The sequence below is a fragment of the Ixodes scapularis genome, unplaced genomic scaffold (assembly GCF_016920785.2).
Source record: "Ixodes scapularis isolate PalLabHiFi unplaced genomic scaffold, ASM1692078v2 PGA_scaffold4__175_contigs__length_147842914, whole genome shotgun sequence".
Taxonomy (NCBI): Eukaryota; Metazoa; Arthropoda; class Arachnida; order Ixodida; family Ixodidae; genus Ixodes; species Ixodes scapularis.
This window is the reverse complement of record NW_024609879.1, coordinates 144,047,360-144,072,156: the sequence shown is the minus strand read 5'-3', so window position 1 is coordinate 144,072,156 and position 24,797 is coordinate 144,047,360. Positions and strand designations below refer to the sequence as shown.

Below are 24,797 nucleotides of genomic sequence, written 5' to 3'. Positions count from 1 at the left end.
AAAGCTTCATAATAATCGTTCCCTTTTTTACAAGTTACAAATAATTTTCTGAAACTTTCGATGGGAAAATTAGGTTAATTCGCGGAAGTTGGCGCGCCATTCACCCCCATGTATTCCTGGGTTTCGTCAGCCGCCATTTTCTCATTAGAAAGTTCGGAAAATCGCTTAAACTTTTTAATCAGATAACGGTTAGTTTGGAAGCCTTGGTATCTGGTCCAGACCGCGAGTGCTACATTTCGGCAAGGTGAACTTTATTTTTGGGTAAAGAAAACTTAAAACACTAACATCTCTTTTTGTGTGGACACCCTGGACTTGGGCTGCCCACATGAGCCAAGCAGGGAACGTCGAACCGCCTCATTTAGTTTTTATCCAGGCGATGCGTATTACAGCTGCATCTCAAGTTGGGCATGCCCACACTTTCTGACGCGTGCCTGCATGAGACAATATTGCCATTTTGATTATTACATACATTTGCATATCTTGTTAGATAAAGAAAACCTTAAAAAATCTTATATTAATTGCTCATTCAACGTGTGGAAAATGAAACACAAAACGTTGTACACTTCCATCTCATTTCTGTAGGCCAGGTGATCGGGATACATAGCCAGTATGAGCCGCGGCTACAGACGCAAAGTTTCAGAACCGATATACCGCGAACCGACGAACGTGTTTGGATGTTAATAATTGTAATTTTGTTGCATATATATTTATACAGAAAGAGGTTAGTTAGCTCCAATGGGCGACGTGTTTCTCGGCTGTAGTTGAGCAATTTATTCAGTTATTCAGCCTTAGTTCTTTAACGTGCAGCACCACGCAGTATAGTGATACACGACCGCACGCCGGTACGATGTCCATCAAGATTGAAACGGGTAGAAGTGGAGATTGAACACGGGATCGCCGGGTTCTGCAGCGCAAGCATTCGCTTCCCGTGCTCCGAGCTGGTCTATGGATTTCACCTTCAAACTCAACAGTCCTACAACAAAATTCCACCCAAAGTAAGACTTCCCTCACTACGGCTGAGTGGCAAGATTGTATGTAACGAAGTTTTACGAACCCGAAATATCGCTCATAATTTAAGTTACATTCGTCGGTCATTTCGTATGACATTAAACAAATGTCTTATCTTCAACCTCCACAACGTCCATTCAATCTTAGCAGTATCAGCAGAAAGTCCATGTTGATGCACGCGGGGAATGCACGATAGCCGAAGTTCGGCACAACCTCGTTTAACCGAGGTGGAACCAGTCTTGTACGCGCAACCTGGAAAAAAGAAGCAATGGCTTACGGTTATTACAGCTACATTTACTCTTAGTTAAAAAAGTATTTAATTATTCTATAGGGTGTCCCAATTTACCAGGCTCGATCTAAAATCTACCGTAAAAATTGACGCCTGCACGTAGCAATTTAAACTTTTCGTCAAAAGTGTATTTCAAAGGTGTTTTATTTTTTATTTTTTTTTTTGTAAAACTACAAAGCATAGTTTTCTCTCTGTAAAAAATAGTGCCAAGAAACTCACTAGGCTCAACGGCGGGAGGCGACGCAGACGACCACGTCAGGTAGCGGGGCGGGTTTGGCGCTCGTATTGACAGATGGCGCTACGTCCTTAACGAGATTGGTCGCGACCACCATGGTTTATTCGAATGAACATAATCTTCTTGAAATGTACCTTTGGTTAAAAAATAAATTTGGGCAATAAGAGCGTAACTTAAAGGGAAAAAAAACGCGTTTGCATAATGACGACGCTTTTGCTGCCAACGGATTCCGTCTGCGTGTCGTCTGCTTCCTTCGGCTGGTCGGCCCACTGATCTCCACTAGAGGGGGCTGGATGGCGCATTAAGCAAACAGGTATGAAGCCACCGGAAGTGAGCGACTTGTCCCGGAAGTGAGCGCTTGGCAGGCTTTGTAACCCTTTCGAGTGCTGGTTCGAAAAGTGTCGAGGGCGCTATATTTTCGCTTGTTCCCTCAAGAGAGCCTGCTTGTTGCGCAGTAAGAGCGCATGCGGACCCGAGAAGTATCATGGGAAGCCATGCAATGTAAGAATATTGAGATTCTAGTTGATCAAATTGTGAATATGTCCCAAGTTCAAATGCCTCGTTTTCGGGATTTAATTCAGAACGGGTGTATTAAAACCCAATCAAAGACACAAAAAAGCCTTGTCCAAAATATCGACTGAATGCACTAGGAAGCCCAGCGCACGCCTGACTTCCGGGACAAGCACCGAACTTCCGGTGGCTTCACTTGCGCCGGGCTCGGAGAGCAGCTAAGCGCCATCCAGCCCCCTATAGTAGAGATCAGTGGGTCGGCCTCACCTTCGTGCACTGCTACAGGCGCCGTCTATCAATACGCGCGCCAGACGCACCCCGCATCTCGACTTGGTCGTCTGCGTCGCCGCCCGTTGTTGAGCCTGGCAAGTTTCTTGGCCCTATTTTTTAGACAAAAAGAGTTACGCTTTGTAATTTTACGAGAAAAAAAAAAACGACCTGTAAAATACACGTTTGACGAAATGTCTAGATTGCTACGTGCAGGCCTCGATTTTGGCGGTCCATTTTAGATCGAGACTGGTGACATTGGACACCCTATATTACTCGAGGAAAAAAAAGTAATTGGCCGTTACTTGAAAACGTCACTGCTTCTTTTCCCATAACTTCGAATTTTCACTGACTGATTTTTCTGCCGGTTTAAAAACGCGTCTTTCGTACTTTCCACTATTCGATTAAAATAACCGCGTGTAGGGATCGCTTGAGAATTTTGTCGTTTCCTGGAAACTGAGTGAATCGACCTTCAACCGTTCGGATGGGGGCACCCCGACGGCTCGCCCCGAGGATAGGGGGATGAGCGGCTTGAGCCCTTTTTAATCTTTGGCCCGGGAAGGAGAGAGACATTCTTGCCCGTCGCCGCGAGGTAGTGGCGACTTTGTCGTCACGGCGCGTTTCTAGTGACGGCTTGTGCAGTCGGGGGACTCCTGCAATAAGGTTTTAGCGACGAGGGGCGCCGGTCTGGGTCCACCTGGACTCCATTACGCTTTACTCGCTAACTTCGAAGGACACGGCGCCAATTTGTTTTGACGCGGCGGAGTGGAAGGTGTTTTCCCCGTAAAGTAGTAAAGTATTGCCCCAATTGGAGAGTTCCCCCAGGGGTCTAGCATTGTTTCTCTTCTTAGAAAAGGGAAATGACGAGTTCGATGGCCTTTCTGTAATTGGTGGAGGACCCGCTGGCACTGGGGCCAATAGAATTGTATAATCGTCCTGATTGGACAGGCCCTGTGTCAGCGGGGAGTTTTCTCGACCGCGCTGGTGAGAAAACGTTGAGTTTGAACAAGCCCGTGCGCGGAGCAAGTTATTTCCCGCGGTCCGCCGGTCCGTGTAGCTTTGTCGCGAGCGACGAGCAGTTTCTTTTGAGCCCCGCCGTGCGCGGTGGGCACTTTGCGCCGAGGCGCGGTTTTTTTTGGTATCTCTACTGCCGTGAGCGGACAGTAGAGGTCTGTAACCAAGTTTGCTGTTGTCGTTTTAATATATTTGTTTTTATCAATCGTTGCTCTCGATTTTGAGCGTGTTTCTTCGAGGCTCCGCCACCACCAACGAGCAAGAAGCGACCATCCTTCGCGGCTGTCCACGATCACCCGGCCCTGACCTACGACTTCGAGGAAGGACCGGGACAAAACAACCTGCGACCCTCAGGGAGGGGCGCATTCGTTACTCCGCGTTATAACATTCTTCTCTTCTTAATGCACCAATTTTTTCACCCAATCCACCAAGATTTAAGAGCGTTGCGGATGCGAAGTTTGCGGATGCGGATCAGATGCGGATGATCAAACTGTTATGCACGCAGGGCTCTATAGCTATGACGCACTAGCAGGGCGAGTGCAAGCCTCCGAGGCATCTCATCATCTCCTCACAGCCAAACAGATTGCATCTATAGACGCCGAACGACCAATCAGAGAGCAAAAAGCGTGTAAAAATAGGCCACCCCATGGGTTTCTTTTATAGCTGTCAGTTATCATGTAGCTTTCTTTTATTTTGTAATTAATTATTTTCATTACGGCGGAATTTTTTTTGCCCGTCTCGGCATATTTAAGGTTATTACTCGTCGATATCATTAACATCTCTGGTGCGTTTTTTTTTTCTTCTGTAGGTGAGAGCAACTTACAGCGGACTGCCACACCATCTGAGACTCAATTTGAGGCTGGTTGGAATCAGCTGCCTAAGTGTAAGATGTCCTTTTCGCTCGCGCCTCAGCCCGAGTGGAGTACACGCATGGGGGAGGGGGGGGGGGAGCGTATACTTGCCGCATCGTGGCGCACTCGGCGATCGGCACCATACATCAGTGATGTTGCAGCCTCAGCAGTATGGGGTATTTTGCCTAAACGCCATTCGCCCGTGCGTTGGCATGCAGACAATTAGTTATTGGCATCGTCTGTGGTGTCGACGAAACGCACAAGCACGGCGAGTGGCACCGTCGGGGACAGAGCTCAATCAGCATGAGCAGGGACGCATTCAAGCAGCATCAACTCATTCGTAGTAAGTCCTGTGTTTCCTTTTAAATTCGCCCTGGCGACGTTCACTAAAGTCATTTTGGCCGCCGACGGCAGCGGCTTCTTGAAAACCGACTACTCTTAAACCCGAATAAAGATCGTTACCTATAAACTATAAATGCCAGTTAAAGTTCCTCTATATAATGCACGCTTTCAGCCTCCAATGAGCAAACTGCATGCTTTTTTTTATGTTTTACAGCAAAGCTGTATAGGACTCGCCAGGTGGAATTTCTTCTTGTGCGTCGAGAGACATCCCACGCGCGCGCCTAATCACCGTCCGCGAACGCCCTATCATTTATCATGTGGTTTCGACACTTGTTTCAATAAGAAAACTTCAAAACAAGTGACTAAATCACGTGATAGATTATAAGGCGAGCGCGAACGATGATAAGCACGTAGCGCTCCCCGCATACGTTTCGCGGTAAAGATTGCGGTTGCATGAGCTGCCGCAGCAACGGCAGCATACGAAGTATTTCATATATATATATATATATATATATATATATATATATATATATATATATATATATATAAAGTTTTGGTACAGTGCATTTACCTTTCGTTTGTCAATCATTTGGTATAGACCCACTTGCTGTTTGCGAACATGAGCAGCCACTTGCGTCCGAAGTGACTTCGGGTCGCACCATCTTTGCCAACCTGTTGCGCTTGCTTATGTCACCAGTGCTAGAAGGCATAAATGCTACATGAATAACAAATTTGCAGATTTTACGAGGGCCTCCGGCTGTACAATATTACATCTTGGAAGAGTGAAGTTGGTTTACAAGAATACTCGAAACATTTCAAAAGATCTCGCAGTCCTTCGTTCTTTTGGCGTTCACCTGAAGTTGGTTAGACTTTTCATCGTCATTTCAAGCAGCAGTGTGAAGGTGGCCTTTCTTTATTATTTCTATAAACGGAAAGTTCTCCGGGATGTCAAAGACTGGAGCACCACCTGGTGACGCTTGCCGTACAAAAGGGTCTATAGTGCAGTGGGCAATCGTTGCAGGGGATACCACAGCTTCGCTGTCCAACCACCTTTACAGCGTAAATTTAAGCCTTATTCTTTAGTTAATCTTAGAATTACGTAAATAATTAAACCGGGGTGTGTGTGTCTCCAAAAAGCTTGCTTCTCCCCATCAAGGGTCGTAGTGCTGGAAAGTTCGCTTTCTGCCTTCTTGACGAAATGTGTTTTGTTCGGGAATCGTCGACGGGAGTGACCAAAAGCGTCGTCCTGGTCGACCTTTCACGATGGACCAAACGCTCACTGTGATTTTATGAGTAGGATTAATTATATATTTAATATTGGAGACAAAGGAACCGCGGCTACTGCGACCGGCGCAGTCGGTCCCAGCGAAAAAAAAAAAAGTCGAACAAGCTGAAACAAAACAAAAAAAAAATTTTTTCGTGCATAGAAATTTACAGGGCGAATCGTCACAGCGTGAATTCCGCTGAGTGTTCAAACCGGAAGTATTCGTCAAGGGTAATGGCATGCTTTCGAAATCCGAGCGCGATCATCGCGCAAGCGGGTGAAATAAATGTAGTCGGAAACGTGCGAACGTCGGCTCCTCAAGGTATACCTTCGTAAATGTCGAGTTGTGAATGTCTGGAAAGTGTTAAGAAAAGGGAACTCTGAAGTGCGTCTTGACTCTGCGTGATCGATGGTACATGTTGAACGTCTTCTCAGGCAGCTGTTAATCCAATTACGCGTCCGAGGAGAGCTCGACATTGTTAGAAACAGACGAAACTGGTCCCACAAGTATATAACATTAGTGGCGACGACCATAAAGCCATATTCACACTGCTCGTTCATTATACAAAAGAAATGACATTATTATCTTTGGGCGCGCCTCAAGAATGCTTCCAGTATCTTTGTTTCCTGGAAATGTACGTTTCGTACATTTCCGCATCTCTGCAGACAGTCTTTGCATTCCCAATGTGTCGGGACAGTCATACATGGAAGAACCACCCCTCAGCCAGTCCGACCGCAGGCCGTCTTTTGTGCGATGTTACCAGCAGCGTTACCGTGGTTCTAAAGTGAAAAGTCGTCATCTCTCCTGCCGAGAACGTAACTTTCATGTGTCACGCCTTATTAAGTGTCCCTTGCTGTGTACTCAGCGTATGTGGAGACTAAACAAAAATAGAAAGAAAACGACATGAAAACGATAAACATGTTCTTGCGACGATGTGGCGTTTTTCAGGAGTCTGAACAGAAGAGGATATATCAAACCAGCATCGATGCAAATGGCGAGTTGGATGGGAATAGTGCTCTGTGGGGTTTAAAGAGACATGCAAAGGAAAACCAGAAACAGTTTGAAAATGCTACGGTCATCGTTATGCTAACGTCGTAAGTAATGGAGAAGCAATTGACATCTCCGTGGCTGTATCGAGATCTAAACTGAAAACGACCTGTTTTTGTTACAGGTACTACTTCCAGGATCGGTCTCAAACTGGTAACGTATTTCAGTTACTGATTCCCCTATTCATACATAGTCTCGAAGAGAATGGTGTGAACTAAAGTAACTGCACAGGCGAGCTGGTCCATACTGACATGCTAATCCAGGAGTGGCGGAAAATTTATCAGCCAGAACTTTTACGCCCGACCGCCAGGATTGCGACATCCGACAGCATGAGACATCGGCTTTTGTGATGTAATTTGTTGCCACTTCGGAACCTCTTTCGATGCTTGGATGGAATAGGAGGTTAATCACGCCAGTCTGAGGCGCGTTCTAGGCGCTGTAGCTAGTAGCGCTCTGAGTACCTGCCGTCTTCACGTTGTACAGGGAATACACGTCCTACCTCCTGGATAACAAGGCCTATACGCCTCGCAAGTGGGCTCATTTTCGTCTCCTGCGCATGAGAAAGGAAGTAGCGGTGACGTCAGAACGCCCAGCCCTGATTGGCTGATCCTATCTGAGCGTCGTCTGCTCCTTTGCAATGTCGTCTGCTCGCAACGTCGTCTGTGTCTGTCTTACCTTTCCTGCGACTTTTGGAAGTGCAGGCCTTTACGAGCGAGCTCGACTTCGCCTTTCATGGAGGGCAGACGAAATAACTCGAGCGGTACGTTGTTTTTGCCTAACAACTAGCAGACGCGCATCAAGGACGGAAGTCGAAGGACTCACTGGCGAGGTGTCCCGAGGCGCCGAGGTTTGTTTGCTAAGAACCGAGAGTGAGCGTGTTAGTGTCCGCAAGTTCCCTCCCAAATACTTTTTCCCTCCTTTCGTGTGCGGCGAGACCCCTCATTCTTTAACGGCGTCGGCGGGTTGGCGCAGTTAACGTCGTCTGCTTTATGTCTGCTAGTCAAAGCGATGGCTGCTTTACCTTTCCTGCGTCTGCCGGAAATTCACCGCGTTTTCACCGGTGAGTGTCACCGTTGCCTCGGGAAACAAGGAGATAACAAGAGGAAGAAATTGACCTCTTAATCTAAAATTGAGGTCAGCGATCAAATATAATACGGGAAAGGTTCACAAGGGTCGCGCGGGCATATTCCATTCAGCACGCCAGCCGGTCGTGGACAGACGGTCGCCGAGTCGGAGTGCCTGGGCCTATAGTTTTTGTTTAGTTTAGTAGTTTAGTTTTGTAAATTTTAAATGTTGCTTTTTATGTTTGTCTATTTGCTTAAAAAAAAACAGGCAAGTGCGTAGTTATGTATCTTTCAATTGTTAGTTTTTGTGTGTATTTTTTTATTATTATTTTTTTTCCATTTTTATTTCCGTTCCGTTGCTGCTGACCATTGTAGGGACCCGAAGACCAGTCAAGCTGCATATCGCAGCTTTTTTCCACGGGTCCCACCATCACAATCGATGGAAATAAAATTTATTATTATTATTATTATATCTGCCGTGCTCGCTTGGGCTGTGTTCCATATCTTACCCAAATAAATCCGAGTTACTCCGGCGGATCGTATCACGTGACAACACAAATTGAAAAACGCTGGACGCGGGTAGGTTTTAGAACGCCAAGGGTACGAAACCCTTACCCTGGAGTAAAATCGAGTGAATTTCGGAACACGGCATTGGTCGTGTTCGGTGGAATCGTGGCCGTTGGAGCTTTTCCCGGGTGTTTCTGGATCCAGCTTTCTTTTTCGTCGTGGTCTGTTTCAAGTACTTTTTACTTTTTTCTTGCTGCTTGAAGTCGGGACGCGTGAGAAGCGCACGTAGAAAAATAAACGTCCGTGGGTCGTCGCGACCGCGACGCTGTCGGCCATGCTGATTTGATCGTAAGAAGTGCGCGAGACAGCTTCGGAGCTGTCGTAGGATTTCGTCGTAACCTGCGCAAAACTTACGAAAATATCGTTTCGTGAATACGAATTTGTTCTTAAGTTTTGTTTTACGCATATTTTTGGCGTAAGATCGTTTCGTGAATCTGGCCTCTGCACTTCCGAAAGTCGCAGGAAAGGTAAGACAGACGCAGACGACATTGTGAGCAGACGACGTTGCAAAGGAGCAGACGACGCTCAGATAGGATCAGCCAATCAGGGCTCGGCGTTCTGACGTCACCGCTACCCCCTCTGCAAGAAGAAGACGAACTTGCCCTCCGCACAGCGCTTGAGTTTCTACGTCAGCTGCTTGGGGCCAGCGTGGCGGGACTCAGGTTGGACGCGAGCGCTGCGGCAGTTTGCGGCCGGAACCCGTGTTCAAGCAGGACAAGACGAGTCCCGAATGAACGCTGAGGCCGCATTCGTGTTTAAAGGGATACTTAACCAAGGAATTTGGTGTCAATAATAAGTGGCGCACGTTCTTTCCACGAGCCAGCAGCCGCCGGTGTGCGCGAGCAAACGCAACAAAAATGACGTCACAGACCTCCATTCGTGGTTGAGATGACAGTGAAATGTATGGGCTTCGGACCAAAGGAGAATAAAGACAAGTTTTTCATCTACACAGTGGTGCCTGGCGTAAAAAGTAAGCGATGAATTGGTCTAACAAGCACGCAGCTTTCACTTGTAGAGATGAAAAGCCTGTCTTCATTCTCCTTTAGTCCGAAGCCCATGCATTTCACTGTCATCTCAACCGCGAATGGAGGTCTGTGACGTCATTTTTGTTGCGTGTGCTCGCGCACACCGGCGGCTGCTGGCTGGTGGAAAGAACGTGCGCCACTTATTGTGGGCACTAAACTCTTTGGTTCAGTATCCCTTTAATCTGCGCCCACCGACGGCCTCAAGCGCGTGACGCCAAACATCAACATGCAGGAAACCAACGCTGGGCCGAGCATGACAGCGAGCGTAATTCATCCCTCTGACATTATTTTTTTTTCTTGAGAGTGGCACATTTTAACGGTGTCGGTTTTGCAGATTTCGGTTTTCGGTCGACTTCCACGTCGACTGAATATATCAAAAAGCGCGAGACAAAATATAAATTAAAAAAATGAAAAAACTCAGGCACCCGTTTTAGTACGAGGTTCTCTGCCTTGCCAATCCAACTGGAATTTCTTGTTTGATCTTTCCTTCTTGGTTTGGCCGTTGGAGTGAGCTATATGACGAGGTCATGCCGATTGGGAATCATCATATCGAATCCGCTCTGGATGAAGCTGGTTCCGGACGCAAAACGCGCACTGCATTTCTGAGGTTAACGTCGTATGATTAGTCTTCCAGTGTTTATACCAGCTTCACCCGGCTACATGTTTTAATGGCAGTAAAATGCAGCTGGACTAATCAAAGTTGCAGCCATCAAATTAGTCGGAGTTTTTATTGACGATTGGCGTCATTGAAGTGACGATGACGTCACTGATGACGTCATCAGTGACGTCACGCGTCCCATAATGCACCGCGCGGTTACGCCGACGGCGACGGTGACGCCGACGCCGCTCAAGCCGGAAACGGGCGCTTAAGAGCAGCGCTCTGAAAGAGAAGTTGGGTAGTATGCCCTATCCTCGTCAGGTTTCTTTACTGCGTTCAATCTGTGACAATTTGCCTGTATGTAAATAACCGTGAGCCCTATCATGTAACTGCTCTACTTCCATTCCTTTCAGGTTACTCCTTCCTTGGTGGAGTATGCAGCAGAGATCAAGTAGCTCTCGTCGCCGACATACACCCACTCTACCGCTGTGAATTAGCCGTTTCGGAGCACATCCTGAGAGTGTAGGTGTGACAATGGGTGTTTTTCGAGTAATGAGCGCCGTCTGGGGAGTTGTCTGCGAACTATAATAGAAGAGCAGCCCAACATGCCTACGCCCGTCAAAACACACTGGTATCGTACCGTTGTATCGGCTTTCAATAGAGAGTTTTAGTAGATCGTTCCGATACCTCCGATAGCCCCGATAACGATACTATGCATGTGCAAGGGAGGCGGTGGCGGAGTATCGGGTATCGTTATCGGAGTCATCGGAACGATCTACTAAAACTCTCTAATGCTTTTTATACCCCATACTACCGATACTAAAAAACAAAGCGTCAAAATAGATTAGATACGCGCGAAGATAGATGCTGACAATGTGGCTGTCGCCATTTTCGGAGAGCACCGTGTCCCGGTGTCCTGCGAAAATGGCGATAGCGGGAGTGTACGCATGCGCAGAAGCTTACAGGAAAAAGGTCCATTCTGTCCGCACTTGTCCCAAGCGATGGAATGTCCGCTCGTGCTTCTCGTCGGGTTTGAAAATCATGTTTCGGGTCCTTGCCGCTGCAAAAGCTGTGCGCTGGATACCAGACTCCCCGAGAAATGCTCTGTGCTTCTAGATCCTCGCGCTCCAAATCTGCGACCGGACGCTTTATGGATACGTCACCGAACTGCCAGGCTTTGGGAGTATAGAGGAGGCTTTGATATAATGTATGAGCAGGTGCGATATCCGGCTTATGTAAACCAGAACGGATACCTGTGACAAACGTCTCCTTCATCTATATGTGGCTTCTTGCAAGTATTTAGCACTTTTTCCCGATAGTTTCCACCTTCTCAGTTAAAAAAAAAAAAACAAAAAAACTTTGAAAACGTATAATTTTTTTTTTTCTCCTCGCGCTACATCTTTTCTTAGAAATCAGTATTTCTCGCTACAATATTTATATTATTTAACAAGTATTTTTGTTTCGTTGTTGTACGCTGACAATATTCTGCAGTGGCAAAGCCGTCGTCCTAAGCGCCAAAAGTGCATTACCATGGAAGCAATAATACCGCAAAAGTATTCTGAGATTTTCTGTAAACAAGCTACACTCACAGTGTATGATATTTTTTTGTGTGTAAAAGTATACAAGCTTTGGTAAAAAAAAAAACTGGAAATTTTTTTGTGATTTAAAAGATTTTTAAAAATAATTCAAAGTTTTTAAAGAAAGAATCTGCATACGAACAAAAAGTAACGTCAATGTTAAAAAAATGAAAGATTTTTACAATCCCATGTAACGCCAAATTAGAGCGCAGCTCTTGAGGAGGATGAGGGGAAGGAGGAGGATGAGAGGAGGGTATACCCTCCCTCCTCTCCCGCTCGCCTCCCATTTAGCTAGAAATGGTCGCTAAATTTCCCGCTAAATTTTTATCGCTGTAAAATTTCCTAGCTAAATTTAGCGGGGAATGTTACCGCTAAATTGAGCGACAAAAGTTTCCTCTTATAACAAAAAATATTCCCGCTAAATATAGCAAAAATGTCCCGCTAAATCGTAGGGGAGGAGGAGGGAAGGAGGGGAGGGTGCGAAGGGAGAGGAGGGGCCTACCTTCCCCTTCGTATTCTCCAATCCTCCTCCTCCTCCTCCTCAAGAGCTGCGCTTTAATTCGGCGTCAGAAAGAATTCAAAAAGGTCTTTCATTTGTAGGGAATTTTCAGAGACGCACCGTCTCTGAAAATTCCCTAGAAATGAAATATCTTTCTGAATTCTCTGCAATGGAGTCACCGAACTGTTCATTATTTATTTCGTTCATGATTTATTTCCGAGTTCTAAAACGATTTATAAATTAAAATTCTGTTTTTAACCTTTTCAGGATGGCCGTGGATTTGAAGGAGCATGTGCTTGAGAAATGCATAGAGAATAAAACCGTACTGCCCCAGTGCGGTTTGGATATGCTCAACGCTTCGCTTGCGTAAGGCACTGTTCAGTAATTATAATGCCTATTTGTTTACGGGTGCATAAACATAAAACGGGGGTCATGCAAACATGACTCAATCTGCCCCTTCCCCTTAGCAGAGTAGTCGAACAATATATAAAACAAGCTCCAACGTTTTTATTTATTTTTTTATCTATTTACAATTTAATTTCATTTTTGGAATAGCTGGGATGTACATTTTCCAGCCTGCTCTTTATTGCTTCTAAATAAAAAATATATATTTAAAAAGCTCGGCAAAGTTGACATTTCAAGGTTTTTTTTCCGCGCTTTCCAGCATAATCCCTACAAAGTATATGGCGCTAGGCCTTGGCATTTATCGAAATAAAATGCTCCATTAAAATTCGAGTGCCTTCACGCTACCGCGTAACGTGTGCCGCAGCGACAGCAACTCGGAGCTTCCGGAAATCGCTGTCACTACGGCGCCGTTGTCGTTTCTGAACTGTTTTCCGGACACGATTCTGAAGATTTCTACGAGAACCTTAATTCAGCTTTCTATTCCTCTTGGGTGCCTCATCCGTTCCTTCTCTACAACGACGAGGTTCCTCTGCACGTCGTAACTGAAATTCGCGTTCTTCGGATCCACTACGGACTTTCCGATGTCTAGCTATACGACGTCCAAGTTCGCCTGCTCGGATAGTCGTGCGCATGCATCGACACAACGGGGTGTCGACTGGAGCCACTCTATGGTTCCTGGAGCGCGTCTCCGACTGGTGTGTTTAGCGTCCTATCCCGTCCATACATCAAAAGTGGTCGCCAAGTGGCAACAAATGACGTCACAGAGACAGAAGCCGGAGTGTCATGCTGTTGCATGTCGCGATCCTGGCGGTTGGCGGTAGGAATGCTGGCGAAAACCACAGGCGAACGCGAGTGTCGCTGTCGTCACGGCGTTCCAGGCGTCCCAACTTCCGGCTGCTTTAGCTTCCGTGGACTGCCGCACTGGAGAGCGACCTGCAGCAGAACAGGCGCCTGCCATATACACCACAGCTGTTGGGACGCCGCCAGGTTCGCGACCGGCGACAGCATGACACTTGTATGACGTCATCAGGCGGAAATCGAGGGACCACTTTTTTGGCCGCGGTAAACACACCAGTTGCAGACGCGTTCTAGGCACCGTAGCCACTAAGGTCAATATCGAAGTCAGTTGACAGACTTCTTGTAGGGCATCACGCCTTTTCGTGGGTGTGGCCGTTTGGTGGCAATTTTTATTCTAGGTGCTCTAGGTGGCGTAAGCTAACGCCCGATCCAGAAGGCTCAGCCGGATTCATCCATCCATTTATCCATCGCTTGTCGACAGAAGCGGTGAAACGTTGAATGGACATTGCCTAAGTAGAGAAGGGATTTTACGATTTTTTTTTCTTATAGTAAGCATAACGTTTGCGTAAACGTTTGCGCAGAAAGAGCGCCATTCTGAAACGATCCCTCTTCGTTGCCCATAGAGGCGTTGCGACTGGTGGCTCTAGGGTTGCTAGTCACCTAAAGCAGCTCCTTGTGCTTACGTTTTCTGGCAAGTAGCGTCAAATCATAGCCTCCTCTATACTACGACAGCCTGCCAGTTCGACGACGGAGCCATAGAGTGCCCGGTCGCAGATTTGGAGCGCCAGGATCTGGTAGCACAGAGAATTTCTCGGGGAGTCTGGTATTCAGCGCACAGCTTTTGCAGTGGCGAGGACCCGAAACATGGGTTTCAAACCCGACGAGAGAAAAAAGCGGTAGCCCGACGAACGCGAGAAGCACGAGCGGACATGCTATCGCTCGGGACGAGTGTGTTTCGGCGCCTCGCCGCAGCGGGGCGTCCATTGCATGACTCTTGTCTGCCGCTCTACCTTTTCACTTTCGGAGGCCGCGTCACGGCGATCTGCCAGGATTTGTCAGGATTAGCGGCGAGATGTTTTGGCGGCGCCCTCCCGTGGTTCCCTCTCGTGACGTCATTACCTTGCGAAGTACAGGTTCGATGGTGTTTGTAATGGGCATGGTGGAAGCTTGAAATCATTGCGCTCTCAAAGGAACACTGCCAACACCGTCAAAAGTGAAGTTCTTCCATTCCTCTTATTTCCATCGATGAGAAATCCTTTGCCGACGTCATAGCCAGCATTCGGCCAATCGTGGAAAGGTGACCACAGCGACGCTTTCGACCGCGCAAGTGCACGGGGTTCGTGTCTCGAGCGGCCCTTGGAAGCAAATGGCGGCGCGGCACTAAAGTGAGCGGCCCTTGGAAGTACAGTGTTCTAGAAAGTTGGAGTGGCAAGAGCGGCGGCCGCCTCGTAAAGATTTTGCGCGTAGACGACACCGTGGCGCTGCTGTGCTGAGCCCAGCGCGCACCCGTGAGCTCCGTCTTGGGCGCCGATTTTTACGGCCCATCTTAGATCCAGCCTCGGTATTTCAAACACTCTATACTTCACCTTGTCCGGGAATTCTGCTTCGTAGTGTTTTCTCCCTTTTCAGACATTGCGGAAGCCTCTACGTGCCAGCGTTCGTCAGTTCGCGCACCTCGAGCGTCGAGTAGAATTCTAGTCACTCGTCACTAACTTAATTCTGCGGAGTCGCGTGCTCTGTCAGAAGGACCATTGGACCCACGAAGCCACCGTATCGTCTTCTAACAAGGCAAAGCCGGTTGTTAACCTTGATTGCGGAATTTTATGAATCCCTATGTGGCACCGAGAAGATAGAAAAGTCTTCTTAGACTTTTCTAAGAACTGGACTACTATTATCTACTAAACAAATTCGATGCTTACGAAACAAAATCACTTTTTAATAATACAAACTAACCTCGAGTTGAGCCCCCATGCATTTGCCCACAAAAACCGCACAGCTGTAGTTTGTGTGAAGCGGAGCGCCATGTTGTTTTGTCATGCGGTCTTTCCCGCTTTGGAAATGCGACCACCGGAAGTTCCGAATCGGCCATCTTGGGCCTGGGTGAACTCAGCCGGGTGAAGCGTAGCGGAAGCCGGGCGGCTGCGTGCTGAAAGACTCGTTTTCTGTTTGCTCGCCCTCATTCGCCTACGATTTGTTTGAAAACCTTGTGTATATGGTCGTAGCTGCCTTTGAAAAGTCATGCAAATTTTTACAAAAGCGCAGTATAGACGCTTTTGCAGCAGCTGTGTATGGGCGCCGCCATAACCGACCTTCAGTTTTTGTTTCCTCTTATTCCGTTTACCTCACTTCAGTATTACCGTAGCAGGACAGGTTATTGCCATCTTGGATTCTTTTGTGTCCTTCTCCCAGCATTGGCCTTTGTGGAGGCTCGTCAACGCCTGCTTTAGTGGCTCGGTATCTCGTAAGAAAAGAGAAGGTCAGCAATGGCGGCTGTAATCCTGAGCGTGTGTAAAACGTCTATACCTTCTAGTGGATACAGAGCGTACGTCAGCGCGTTGTTTATTTTTTTCGGACTATCTATCTATCTATCTGTCTATCTATCTATATATATATATATATATATTGAGAGAGAAGCGGGCACATTTTGTAAATGCTAACTTGAGCCGAGAGAGTTTTCCATCATGTTTCTACAAACCAAATGTTTGATTTTCTTATTGCACACATATAATCATCAGCGCAAGGGAACTGCCAACAAGGATACGAATTCGATTGCGAATGAATGCAGTCTGATAAACTGAGCTGGCAAACGAATGATCCGCTACCCATCCAATTAAACTCGACCTCAGAAAGTGGGCTTACTTTATTCGAGTTATCTGAATTCTGGCTCAATTCAAAATACAACCATTAAAGGAAAAAGTCTTGAACTGAACATGCAGTTTTTTCAGTGTAGATACTCCTCGATCGTTTTTGGTTAAAGAAGGACGGCCAGTTCGCGCTTTCCACTTTTCTCCCGCTTCCCCCTTTCCCCCTTCTCCCTGTCCACCGTTGCCTGTTTACTCCCCCCCCCCCCCCCCGAGGGTGAGGAGGATCTTCTGCCTTAAAGAATCTCGAGTCTGGTCGTCGGCCCTTAACAGATTCTCGAGAGAGACAGAGAGAGAAATGACAGGAAGATCCATTAGTGGATTCCTCGGGAATGCGTCCTCATGAAACTGGGAAACACCACACACGTCCCTGTTTGGGAAATGCTTACAATAACCCCCCAGGGTGAGGAGGATCTTCTGCCTTAAAGAATCTCGAGTCTGGTCGTCGGCCCTTAACAGATTCTCGAGAGAGACAGAGAGAGAAATGACAGGAAGATCCATTAGTGGATTCTTCGGGAATGCGTCCTCATGAAACTGGGAAACACCACACACGTCCCTGTTTGGGAAAGGCTTACAATAACCCCCCAGGGTGAGGAGGATCTTCTGCCTTAAAGAATCTCGAGTCTGGTCGTCGGCCCTTAACAGATTCTCGAGAGAGACAGAGAGAGAAATGACAGGAAGATCCATTAGTGGATTCTTCGGGAATGCGTCCTCATGAAACTGGGAAACACCACACACGTCCCTGTTTGGGAAAGGCTTACAATAACCCCCCAGGGTGAGGAGGATCTTCTGCCTTAAAGAATCTCGAGTCTGGTCGTCGGCCCTTAACAGATTCTCGAGAGAGACAGAGAGAGAAATGACAGGAAGATCCATTAGTGGATTCTTCGGGAATGCGTCCTCATGAAACTGGGAAACACCACACACGTCCCTGTTTGGGAAATGCTTACAATAACCCCCCAGGGTGAGGAGCATCTTCTGCCTTAAAGAATCTCGAGTCTGGTCGTCGGCCCTTAACAGATTCTCGAAAGAGACAGAGAAAGAAATGACAGGAAGATCCATTAGTGGATTCTTCGGGAATGCGTTCCCATGAAACTGGGAAACACCACACACGTCCCTGTTTGGGAAATGCTTACAATAACCCCCCAGGGTGAGGAGCATCTTCTGCCTTAAAGCATCTCGAGTCTGGTCGTCGGCCCTTAACAGATTCTCGAGAGAGACAGAGAGAGAAATGACCGGAAGATCCATTAGTGGATTCTTCGGGAATGCGTCCTCATGAAACTGGGAAACACCACACACGTCCCTGTTTGGGAAATGCTTACAATAACCCCCCAGGGTGAGGAGGATCTTCTGCCTTAAAGAATTTCGAGTCTGGTCGTCGGCCCTTAACAGATTCTCGAGAGAGACAGAGAGAGAAATGACAGGAAGATCCATTAGTGGATTCTTCGGGAATGCGTCCTCATGAAACTGGGAAACACCACACACGTCCCTGTTTGGGAAATGCTTACAATAACCCCCCAGGGTGAAGAGAATCTTCTGCCTTAAAGAATCTCGAGTCTGGTCGTCGGCCCTTAACAGATTCTCGAGAGAGACAGAGAGAGAAACGACAGGAAGATCCATTAGTGGATTCTTCGGGAATGCGTCCTCATGAAACTGGGAAACACCACACACGTCCCTGTTTGGGAAATGCTTACAATAACCCCCCAGGGTGAGGAGGATCTTCTGCCTTAAAGAATCTCGAGTCTGGTCGTCGGCCCTTAACAGATTCTCGAGAGAGACAGAGAGAGAAACGACAGGAAGATCCATTAGTGGATTCTTCGGGAATGCGTCCTCATGAAACTGGGAAACACCACACACGTCCCTGTTTGGGAAATGCTTACAATAACCCCCCAGGGTGAGGAGGATCTTCTGCCTTAAAGAATCTCGAGTCTGGTCGTCGGCCCTTAACAGATTCTCGAGAGAGACAGAGAGAGAAATGACAGGAAGATCCATTAGTGGATTCTTCAGGAATGCGTCCTCATGAAACTGGGAAACACCACACACGTCCCTGTTTGGGAAATGCTTACAATAACCCCCCAGGGTGAGGAGGATCTTCTGCCTTAAAGAATCTCGAGTCTGGTCGTCGGCCCTTAACAGATTCTCGAGAGAGACAAGAGAGAAATGACAGGAAGATCCATTAGTGGATTCTTCGGGAATGCGTCCTCATGAAACTGGGAAACACCACACACGTCCCTGTTTGGGAAATGCTTACAATAACCCCCCAGGGTGAGGAGGATCTTCTGCCTTAAAGAATCTCGAGTCTGGTCGTCGGCCCTTAACAGATTCTCGAGAGAGACAGAGAGAGAAATGACAGGAAGATCCATTAGTGGATTCTTCGGGAATGCGTCCTCATGAAACTGGGAAACACCACACACGTCCCTGTTTGGGAAATGCTTACAATAACCCCCCAGGGTGAGGAGCATCTTCTGCCTTAAAGAATCTCGAGTCTGGTCGTCGGCCCTTAACAGATTCTCGAAAGAGACAGAGAAAGAAATGACAGGAAGATCCATTAGTGGATTCTTCGGGAATGCGTTCCCATGAAACTGGGAAACACCACACACGTCCCTGTTTGGGAAATGCTTACAATAACCCCCCAGGGTGAGGAGCATCTTCTGCCTTAAAGAATCTCGAGTCTGGTCGTCGGCCCTTAACAGATTCTCGAGAGAGACAGAGAGAGAAATGACAGGAAGATCCATTAGTGGATTCTTCGGGAATGCGTTCTTATGAAACTGGGAAACACCACACACGTCCCTGTTTGGGAAATGCTTACAATAACCCCCCAGGGTGAGGAGGATCTTCTGCCTTAAAGAATCTCGAGTCTGGTCGTCGGCCCTTAACAGATTTTTGAGAGAGACAGAGAGAGAAATGACAGGAAGATCCATTAGTGGATTCTTCGGGAATGCGTCCTCATGAAACTGGGAAACACCACACACGTCCCTGTTTGGGAAATGCTTACAATAACCCCCCAGGGTGAGGAGGATCTTCTGCCTTAAAGAATCTCGAGTCTGGTCGTCGGCCCTTAACAGATTCTCGAGAGAGACAGAGAGAGAAATGACAGGAAGATCCATTAGTGGATTCTTCGGGAATGCGTTCTCATGAAACTGGGAAACACCACACACGTCCCTGTTTGGGAAATGCTTACAATAACCCCCCAGGGTCAGGAGGATCTTCTGCCTTAAAGAATCTCGAGTCTGGTCGTCGGCCCTTAACAGATTCTCGAGAGAGACAGAGAGAGAAATGACAGGAAGATCCATTACTGGATTCTTCGGGACTGCGTTCTCATGAAACTGGGAAACACCACACACGTCCCTGTTTGGGAAATGCTTACAATAACCCCCCAGGGTGAGGAGGATCTTCTGCCTTAAAGAATTTCGAGTCTGGTCGTCGGCCCTTAACAGATTCTCGAGAGAGACAGAGAGAGAAATGACAGGAAGATCCATTAGTGGATTCTTCGGGAATGCGTCCTCATGAAACTGGGAAACACCACACACGTCCCTGTTTGGGAAATGCTTACAATAACCCCCCAGGGTGAGGAGGATCTTCTGCCTTAAAGAATCTCGAGTCTGGTCGTCGGCCCTTAACAGATTCTCGAGAGAGACAGAGAGAGAAATGACAGGAAGATCCATTAGTGGATTCTTCGGGAATGCGTCCTCATGAAACTGGGAAACACCACACACGTCCCTGTTTGGGAAATGCTTACAATAACCCCCCAGGGTGAGGAGAATCTTCTGCCTTAAAGAATCTCGAGTCTGGTCGTCGGCCCTTAACAGATTCTCGAGAGAGACAGAGAGAGAAACGACAGGAAGATCCATTAGTGGATTCTTCGGGAATGCGTCCTCATGAAACTGGGAAACACCACACACGTCCCTGTTTGGGAAATGCTTACAATAACCCCCCAGGGTGAGGAGAATCTTCTGCCTTAAAGAATCTCGAGTCTGGTCGTCGGCCCTTAACAGATTCTCGAGAGAGACAGAGAGAGAAACGACAGGAAGATCCATTAGTGGATTCTTCGGGAATGCGTCCTCATGAAACTGGGAAACACCACACACGTCCCTGTTTGGGAAATGCTTACAATAACCCCCCAGGGTGAGGAGGATCTTCTGCCTTAAAGAATCTCGAGTCTGGTCGTCGGCCCTTAACAGATTCTCGAGAGAGACAGAGAGAGAAATGACAGGAAGATCCATTAGTAGATTCTTCGGGAATGCGTCCTCATGAAACTGGGAAACACCACACACGTCCCTGTTTGGGAAATGCTTACAATAACCCCCCAGGGTGAGGAGAATCTTCTGCCTTAAAGAATCTCGAGTCTGGTCGTCGGCCCTTAACAGATTCTCGAGAGAGACAGAGAGAGAAATGACAGGAAGATCCATTAGTGGATTCTTCGGGAATGCGTCCTCATGAAACTGGGAAACACCACACACGTCCCTGTTTGGGAAATGCTTACAATAACCCCCCAGGGTGAGGAGAATCTTCTGCCTTAAAGAATCTCGAGTCTGGTCGTCGGCCCTTAACAGATTCTCGAGAGAGACAGAGAGAGAAACGACAGGAAGATCCATTAGTGGATTCTTCGGGAATGCGTCCTCATGAAACTGGGAAACACCACACACGTCCCTGTTTGGGAAATGCTTACAATAACCCCCCAGGGTGAGGAGGATCTTCTGCCTTAAAGAATCTCGAGTCTGGTCGTCGGCCCTTAACAGATTCTCGAGAGAGACAGAGAGAGAAATGACAGGAAGATCCATTAGTGGATTCTTCGGGAATGCGTCCTCATGAAACTGGGAAACACCACACACGTCCCTGTTTGGGAAATGCTTACAATAACCCCCCAGGGTGAGGAGGATCTTCTGCCTTAAAGAATCTCGAGTCTGGTCATCGGCCCTTAACAGATTCTCGAGAGAGACAGAGAGAGAAATGACAGGAAGATCCATTAGTGGATTCTTCGGGAATGCGTCCTCATGAAACTGGGAAACACCACACACGTCCCTGTTTGGGAAATGCTTACAATAACCCCCCAGGGTGAGGAGCATCTTCTGCCTTAAAGAATCTCGAGTCTGGTCGTCGGCCCTTAACAGATTCTCGAAAGAGACAGAGAGAGAAATGACAGGAAGATCCATTAGTGGATTCTTCGGGAATGCGTTCCCATGAAACTGGGAAACACCACACACGTCCCTGTTTGGGAAATGCTTACAATAACCCCCCAGGGTGAGGAGCATCTTCTGCCTTAAAGAATCTCGAGTCTGGTCGTCGGCCCTTAACAGATTCTCGAGAGAGACAGAGAGAGAAATGACAGGAAGATCCATTAGTGGATTCTTCGGGAATGCGTTCTTATGAAACTGGGAAACACCACACACGTCCCAGTTTGGGAAATGCTTACAATAACCCCCCAGGGTGAGGAGGATCTTCTGCCTTAAAGAATCTCGAGTCTGGTCGTCGGCCCTTAACAGATTTTTGAGAGAGACAGAGAGAGAAATGACAGGAAGATCCATTAGTGGATTCTTCGGGAATGCGTCCTCATGAAACTGGGAAACACCACACACGTCCCTGTTTGGGAAATGCTTACAATAACCCCCCAGGGTGAGGAGGATCTTCTGCCTTAAAGAATCTCGAGTCTGGTCGTCGGCCCTTAACAGATTCTCGAGAGAGACAGAGAGAGAAATGACAGGAAGATCCATTAGTGGATTCTTCGGGAATGCGTTCTCATGAAACTGGGAAACACCACACACGTCCCTGTTTGGGAAATGCTTACAATAACCCCCCAGGGTCAGGAGGATCTTCTGCCTTAAAGAATCTCGAGTCTGGTCGTCGGCCCTTAACAGATTCTCGAGAGAGACAGAGAGAGAAATGACAGGAAGATCCATTACTGGATTCTTCGGGACTGCGTTCTCATGAAACTGGGAAACACCACACACGTCCCTGTTTGGGAAATGCTTACAATAACCCCCCAGGGTGAGGAGGATCTTCTGCCTTAAAGAATCTCGAGTCTGGTCGTCGGCCCTTAACAGATTCTCGAGAGAGACAGAGAGAGAAATGACAGGAAGATCCATTAGTGGATTCTTCGGGAATGCGTTCTCATGAAACTGGGAAACACCACACACGTCCCTGTTTGGGAAATGCTTACAATAACCCCCCAGGGTGAGGAGGATATTCTGCCTTAAAGAATCTCGAGTCTGGTCGTCGGCCCTTAACAGATTCTCGAGAGAGACAGAGAGAGAAATGACAGGAAGATCCATTAGTGGATTCTTCGGGAATGCGTTCTCATGAAACTGGGAAACACCACACACGTCCCTGTTTGGGAAATGCTTACAATAACCCCCAGGGTGAGGAGGATCTTCTGCCTTAAAGAATCTCGAGTCTGGTCGTCGGCCCTTAACAGATTCTCGAGAGAGACAGAGAGAGAAATGACAGGAAGATCCATTACTGGATTCTTCGGGACTGCGTTCTCATGAAACTGGGAAACACCACACACGTCCCCGTTTGGGAAATGCTTACAATAACCCCCCAGGGTGAGGAGGATCTTCTGCCTTAAAGAATCTCGAGTCTGGTCGTCGGCCCTTAACAGATTCTCGAGAGAGAGAGACAGAGAGAGAAATGACAGTAAGATCCATTAGTGGATTCTTCGGGAATGCGTTCTCATGAAACTGGGAAACACCACACACGTCCCTGTTTGGGAAAGGCTTACAATAACCCCCCAGGGTGAGGAGGATCTTCTGCCTTAAAGAATCTCGAGTCTGGTCGTCGGCCCTTAACAGATTCTCGAGAGAGACAGAGAGAGAAATGACAGGAAGATCCATTAGTGGATTCTTCGGGAATGCGTTCTCATGAAACTGGGAAACACCACACACGTCCCTGTTTGGGAAATGCTTACAATAACCCCCCAGGGTGAGGAGGATCTTCTGCCTTAAAGAATCTCGAGTCTGGTTGTCGGCCCTTAACAGATTCTCGAGAGAGACAGAGAGAGAAATGACAGGAAGATCCATTAGTGGATTCTTCGGGAATGCGTTCTCATAAAACTGGGAACACCACACACGTCCCTGTTTGGGAAATGCTTACAATAACCCCCCAGGGTGAGGAGGATCTTCTGCCTTAAAGAATCTCGAGTCTGGTTTTCGGCCCTTAACAGATTCTCGAGAGAGACAGAGAGAGAAATGACAGGAAGATCTATTAGTGGATTCTTCGGGAATGCGTCCTCATGAAACTGGGAAACACCACACACGTCCCTGTTTGGGAAATGCTTACAATAACCCCCCAGGGTGAGGAGGATCTTCTGCCTTAAAGAATCTCGAGTCTGGTCGTCGGCCCTTAACAGATTCTCGAGAGAGACAGAGAGAGAAATGACAGGAAGATCCATTAGTGGATTCTTCGGGAATGCGTTCTCATGAAACTGGGAAACACCACACACGTCCCTGTTTGGGAAATGCTTACAATAACCCCCCAGGGTGAGGAGGATCTTCTGCCTTAAAGAATCTCGAGTCTGGTTGTCGGCCCTTAACAGATTCTCGAGAGAGACAGAGAGAGAAATGACAGGAAGATCCATTAGTGGATTCTTCGGGAATGCGTCCTCATGAAACTGGGAAACACCACACACGTCCCTGTTTGGGAAATGCTTACAATAACCCCCCAGGGTGAGGAGGATCTTCTGCCTTAAAGAATCTCGAGTCTGGTTGTTGGCCCTTAACAGATTCTCGAGAGAGACAGAGAGAGAAATGACAGGAAGATCCATTAGTGGATTCTTCGGGAATGCGTCCTCATGAAACTGGGAAACACCACACACGTTTCTGTTTGGGAAATGCTTACAATAACCCCCCAGGGTGAGGAGGATCTTCTGCCTTAAAGAATCTCGAGTCTGGTTGTCGGCCCTTAACAGATTCTCGAGAGAGACAGAGAGAGAAATGACAGGAAGATCCATTAGTGGATTCTTCGGGAATGCGTCCTCATGAAACTGGGAAACACCACACACGTCCCCGTTTGGGAAATGCTTACAATAACCCCCCAGGGTGAGGAGGATCTTCTGCCTTAAAGAATCTCGAGTCTGGTTGTCGGCCCTTAACAGATTCTCGAGAGAGACAGAGAGAGAAATGACAGGAAGATCCATTAGTGGATTCTTAGGGAATGCGTTATCGTGAAACTGGGAAACGCCACACACGTCCCCGTTTGGGAAATGCTTACCGTAGCCCCTTCATTTATTTTTTTTTGGGGGGGGGGCTTTCTTTTTTGCTTCATTAACGTTTTGCTGTCTCTTTGTGGCCTCGTTATGGGGACAGTGTTAGCGTCTCCCAAAGGGGGACGGTTTTGGCGTTTCCCAAGGTTTACGCTAACGGATTCCCCATAAATCCTCCGATGGATCTTCCTGTAATTTTTTTCGCCCCCCTTTTTTGAGCTCTGCATTTCAAATTATGTCGACGCCCTTGGATATGGCCATCCATATCACTCGTAAAAGACCCAGATCCATTCCACTCGTGGAATAAACAGCATCCATCGTTTTAACTACACACACATCACAGCCCATGTAGCGCTACCACGGAAACTCAGAGCGAAGAAC

The 24,797-nt window shown here is 47.5% G+C and overlaps 1 protein-coding gene across 1 annotated transcript in view; it reads left to right on the top strand.

The window, feature by feature from the left end:
- LOC115311291 overlaps positions 1-24,797 on the top strand; it is a 47,474-nt gene that overhangs the window by 10,730 nt on the left and 11,947 nt on the right. Inside the window, exons 5-9 of the mRNA XM_040209405.1 lie at positions 4,132-4,206; positions 6,730-6,875; positions 6,953-6,981; positions 10,496-10,604; positions 12,426-12,524. Coding sequence (XP_040065339.1) covers positions 4,132-4,206; positions 6,730-6,875; positions 6,953-6,981; positions 10,496-10,604; positions 12,426-12,524 — 458 coding nt within the window. The remainder of the gene's footprint in view (positions 1-4,131; positions 4,207-6,729; positions 6,876-6,952; positions 6,982-10,495; positions 10,605-12,425; positions 12,525-24,797) is intronic.